Below are 5,844 nucleotides of genomic sequence, written 5' to 3'. Positions count from 1 at the left end.
ACATTATTTAATAATGATTGGCCAAGGCAGGAGAATCACTTGACCCCAAGAGTCTGAGACTAGCCTGGGCAACATAGAGAGACCTCGTCTCTACAAAATAAAATTTTAAAAATCAACTGGCGTGGTGGTGCACGTTTGTAGTTCTAGCTACTTGGGAGGCCGAGATGGGCAGTTTGCTTGAGTCAGGAGGTTGACTATGAGTGCATGACTATACTCCAGCCTGGGCAACAGAGCAAGACCCTTCTCTCTAAAAAAAATAATAATAATGGTTTATTGTAATCTCTTTCAGGGGATAGGAAATTTTGGTCTGATTCTTTATAATGAGAACACTTTAGCAATTCACTATAAAAAATTTCCTCAGGCAAAAATTAAAAAGATAAATCTATTTAATATTGTTTAATCCATTGTCTTCAGTACAAGATCATTTGTGCTACAGATATACTGACAATATACTGATGTAATTATAGCTCTACATGAGAGTCTTAAAGTGGGGGTTCTGATATTTGGGGGACATTGTCATCGAGGCCACTGTCAACTCACATAATGGGGCAAGGAAGAGTTTGCTGTTTCATCAGGGCCTCTGACACAAGCAAATGGTAATAGTTGTCAAATGCTCTATCTTTTTTATAAGAAAAGCAACCTAAGTGAATCCTTTTTTGATAATTGCTAGATTATATACTTCATCACTGTGCATCTACATTTCACGTAGCTTATTTTTAAACCACCTGTTACAAATTTTGTGCCCATCTTGAACAAGGCCATTTACCCACTCAGGCATTGAGTCTATTTCCTTACTTAGTAATGTTTACATGTACTGTTGGCCCTTCGTGTCCATGAGCACCACATCCTGGTATTCAACCAGCACAAGTCCAGAATATTCAACAAAACAAACAGTAAAAAATAACAATATAACAATTAAAAATACAAATTAAAAAACACAGGATAGCAACTAGGTACAAAGCATGTATGTTGTATTAGGCATTATAAGTAATCGAGAGGTGATTTAATATATACAGGAGATATGTGTAGGTTATATGCAAATACTATGCCATTTTATATAAGGGACTTGAGCATCTGTGGATTTTGGTATTGGGTAGGGAGTGCAGATCCTGGAACCAGTTCCCAACAGATACCAAGGAATGACTGTATATAGGGTGGAAGTATAGTCATGCATTCCTAACAACAAGGGTACTTGTGAGAAATGCAGCATTAGGTGATTTTGTCATTTTATGAACATCATACAGAGTACTTACACAAATCTAGATGGTATAGCCTACTTACCCCAGGCTGTATGGTATAGCCTGTTGCTCCTAGGCTCTACCCCTGTATGGCATGTTGCTGTTCTGAATAATGTAGTCAGTGGTAAGCATTTGTGTATCGAAACATATCTAAATATAGAAAAGATACAGTAAAAATTTGGCTCTATAATCTTATGAGACCACTGTCATATGTGTGGTCCATCATTGACTGAAAGATTGTTAAGTGGCGCATGACTATAGACACTGCAGTTTAGGCTCTGGGGGCTTTGATGAATCCTAAGTAGAGAAAAGCACTGTGGCTGTTAAAAAAGTTACTATAATTTTTTAAAATTACCTCTTTTTTTGTATAGTTTTATTTTATAACCCTAGACTTTCTCACCAGTTAATCTTTCTTTATTCCATAATTACCACAGATAAGTCTCTTTCTCCTATTTCCCATAGTTCTGTTGTCTATACTTACTATAAATTCATTTCATTTCATAACTTTTAGCTTATTTCTTTAACATGAAACTTGGAATTTCTATATTTCCTTATTCTTTTAAAAAAAAAAAAAGCTTTTATATGAGAGTGCTCAATGATATAGGATTGTATACGCAAAAGCCTTTAGTTTATATATTAATACCTCTTGCCAGTGACATATTTGTAACACTTTACAGGTGGTATAGTAAATTTATTTTTTAGTGTTATAAAGTATTTGGGAGCAAAAGTTATATTAATCACAGTGAACATATTAAAAATAAAAAGTTTTAAAAGATGTTTTAGTCTTTCTCTAAAATACCTCATTTATTGAATTTACAGGAAAATGGCTAGCATGCCAATCAATGGACAACCAAATCTTAATTTTTGGAGCACAGAACAGATTTAGATTAAATAAGAAAAAAATTTTTAAGGGCCATATGGTAGCAGGCTACGCTTGTCAGGTGGACTTTTCACCAGACATGAGGTAAGTTTAAGACTTCTAATCCGTTCTAGTATTCAAATATGATATAAACTGTTGTTGTACAAATAACACTTTACACATCACTCTCACATAATATATTTTTATGAAAACTCGATAATCTGTTAACATTTTCAAAATGCTGACTATAAAGGTGAGAACAAATTAGGAAAATTACATTTTGCTTTTTTTAGGTTCTTGCTTTAGTATATTCCCTTCTATTACTTAGGCTTATGCCCTTTAGTCACCTAAATCCCTGTCAATATAACCAAAGCCTTATTTTCTCTCTGCTTTTCTAAGCAAGACTAGAAGTGCTATAATCACTGTATTGCTATGACTGAATGAACACCAGAAGAATTAATTGTATATTACAGTGTTGCAGTTACAGCTTCACTACAGCTTGTCTGTGCTGAAACCTCTAATCCAGCTTTTGAATATTTCTAGGTCACACTGGATTTGTGAAGCCTACAGCATGATTCTTAGTTAAAATGTATAGGTAGAAGTAATTTAGAAATCCCAGTAACTTTGTATGTTTAGCTTAGTAATTGGGCCTACCTCTGATTCAGTCTTAGATGTATTCAAAAGATATTAAAGCCAAAAAGTAATTATGAAAGTGGTAGAGCTACTATGATGGAATCGATCTAAAAGTGTTCCCTAGCTATATGTGGAATTGGTTCTCCAATCTCTGTTTCTGACTATCTAGAGACTGATTGTGTAACCTCATTCATTGTGGCCCCTGGGACTCCCAGTCTTCCCAGTTAAAAATAATTTTCTACTCTTAGATTGGTTGGGAGGTTTTTTAAAATAGAATTTCAAATTGTAGACTGCTTCATGTTCTACCTGTTATTCTGAGTATTGTATATTTGCATTGGATTTTTTTTAATGTTAATGTGAAAAGAGAGTATCTTCCCCTATTCTTCATTCACCTTACCAGGTTAAGGTATTTGAATAATTTGAATTTATTTTTCTTCCCATTATAGTTATGTGATTTCAGGAGATGGAAATGGAAAATTAAACATTTGGGACTGGAAGACCACAAAACTCTACAGTCGATTTAAAGCTCATGATAAAGTGTGTATAGGTGCAGTGTGGCATCCTCATGAAACTTCTAAGGTCATAACATGTGGTTGGGATGGTCTCATTAAATTGTGGGATTAATTAGATTAATCCTTAAACTAGCTAGGATCATTTTTGATCCATTGTCATATTTAACTGTATTTAATTATTAAATGTATCAGATGATAACTTGATTTACAGATAATGTTGATGGCATTGACCCATTGTTTAAAAAAAGAAACTGTAAATTTGACATAATTTCATTTGCAACTTAATTTTGTTCTTTATAAATGTTATTTATACAGAAAATGGCTATTGACTTTCTATTTGACAAGTAGTTACAATTGGCAAGCAGTTTGAGTTTATACCCATGACATACCGAAAGCATCCCTTTGGAGTCAAGAAAGAATCCCTAGTGGATTTGGGATTCTAGAGAAGGTAAGGTAATTAATTATTCAGAAAAATACCATGTATTTACCTCTTCAGCCAAAAGGGCAGTAAAGAATAGGGATGATATAATTTAATGTAAATTTGGAAGAAGGAAAAAAACCACCCAGTTACTGTCCCCATTGTTTTCACTGGGTCAAGTTCTAATCTTTCGGCTTCATGAGTTCCACTCCCTTTGATGACACATGTTGTGTATTTTTAGTTGTAAAGCAGTAATCTTCTTAACTGCAGCATTCCTCTAATTATAAACAATGAAAAATAAAAATCAGTCCAGAGTTCTTTCGTTGACTTAATTCCTGATCAGTATAGACAGGACTGTATATATTTAATCAGAGAATTACATTATATCTGAAGATGGAACTCAGGAGGATGCACCAAGACTTTGAATTTTATTTACATTCACTGTCAGTAAAGACCTGGCTACACTTTGAGAAATCAAGATCTCCTAGGTCATTGCTTCGCAGCTGTAATTACTGAAATCCTCCTCAGAGGAGATAAAGTACGATGGGTAGAGTCCAAGATGTCAAATTGTAATTTCTTTGAAGTCATGTGTTTTATCTTTAAAATTATTCCTATTTTACCTGTGAATATATACAACAGGACTTTTTAAGATTAAAAAATTTTTTAAATGTCTATGTCTGAAAAAAAAAAAAAAGTGACACTCCCGGAAGATGGCTAGAGTTCCCCAGTTTGAGAAGTGGTGACCATGGTGAAAAATAGTTTTTAAAACATCAGATTATAAAATCAAGATAGGCCAGGCGCAGTTGCACACGCCTGTAATCCCAGCACTTTGGGAGGCTGAGACAGGTGAATCACCTGAGGTCAAGAGTTCTAGACCAGCCTGGCCAACATAGGAATACCCCAGCTCTACTAAAAACACAAAAATTAGTCAGGCTTGGTGGCGGGCACCTGTAGTCCCAGCTACTCAGAAGGCTGAGAGGCAGGGAGAATTGCTTGAACCCAGGAGCAGAGGTTGCAGTGAGCTGAGATCATGCCTCTGCACTCCAGCCTAGGCGACAGAGTGAGACTCCATCTCAAAAAATAAAAGAAAATCAAGATAACCTCTTGAATGTAGTAGCTCATAGCACTTTAATTTGGCAAGCCATTTTTCCTGTTTTATTATAAGTCTATATTAGATGTTTGAATATGGTTTGAAATATTTCACTACCATGCTGAAAAAGATTGGTTGATAGCTCTTCGGAGTGCTAACTGGAAGATCAGAATCACGTCTCTTGCTGATAACCTGAGAGCATTAAACTGTGAGTCCAGCGAGGTCACAGCAGTGTATGCTCCTTGCCCTTACGGAGTGTCCATTTTTAGAAATTTAGATTTTAAAAGGCCTGGGACATATGACCAGGCCCTATAGCCACATAAAAATAAATTTCATAGAAAAATTAATAAAAGCAGAGAGAGATTTTTTGACACAGAGGCAGGCACCCAAAGAAATACAAACACTGCCTAGCTGCTGCCATTTCTGTAACTGCCCAGAAGGGTGACAGATTTCTGAAGGGGAAAGGATTCAGATATGACCTTTTCTTTAGTCCCAACCACTAGTTTTAACAAATGTGAATTATTGAAATGTGAAGGGACAAAAAGAATCATACATTTAAACTGTCTTGTTCAGCACACCAGTATTGTATGTTATAAATCATCATTTCTAAATCTGAATTTATTTTGTTGTGTTTTTGACTGTTTCTAAAGTAAGTGTATATAAAAGTTGTCTCCTTTTTTAAAAAATCATATTTTTAAATAAAGCATTTTTTGTAGAAAGTGCTATCAAAATGTTCATCTTGTTCATCTTTAGTCTCCTTTTAAGTCTTAAGTGTATTGAGACACTAGATTAAGCCATTTGCAGTTTTAAGTGGATATGGAGAGAAATGATGCTTTAGAGGTGGATGTGGTTTATTCAGGTATATCAATGGGTTTATGATTATATAATAAAATACACAGCAGTACCCTCAGAGCACATTAAATGTAACACATTCCATATTCATTTAGTGGTGGCACTAAGTCATGATTACACAACATTTTAGAGTGCATAAGTGAGTGGGGTTATATTTCAGCATAAAAAGTCTCAAGATCATGTGGTTACTGGACTTAGGTGGTTACCTTCTGGCTCCTTTTCCTTTTTGCAGCCTTTCTGTC

At 34.9% G+C, this 5,844-nt stretch overlaps 1 protein-coding gene across 2 annotated transcripts in view; it reads left to right on the top strand.

Annotated features, from left to right (window-relative positions):
* Positions 1-5,473, top strand: part of CDC40 (cell division cycle 40) — a 65,179-nt gene extending 59,706 nt beyond the window's left edge. For both annotated transcript variants that reach the window (XM_011970647.1, XM_011970646.1), the window contains 2 exons: positions 2,058-2,202; positions 3,177-5,473. In XM_011970647.1, the coding sequence (XP_011826037.1) occupies positions 2,058-2,202; positions 3,177-3,354 (323 nt within the window). In that variant the 3' untranslated portion in view covers positions 3,355-5,473. The remainder of the gene's footprint in view (positions 1-2,057; positions 2,203-3,176) is intronic.
* Positions 5,474-5,844: the final 371 nt, after the last annotated feature.

The sequence above is a fragment of the Mandrillus leucophaeus genome, unplaced genomic scaffold (assembly GCF_000951045.1).
Source record: "Mandrillus leucophaeus isolate KB7577 unplaced genomic scaffold, Mleu.le_1.0 Scaffold96, whole genome shotgun sequence".
NCBI classification, from domain to species: Eukaryota; Metazoa; Chordata; class Mammalia; order Primates; family Cercopithecidae; genus Mandrillus; species Mandrillus leucophaeus.
The sequence above is the reverse complement of the archived record's forward strand: the minus strand, read 5'-3'. Positions and strand labels throughout refer to the sequence as shown.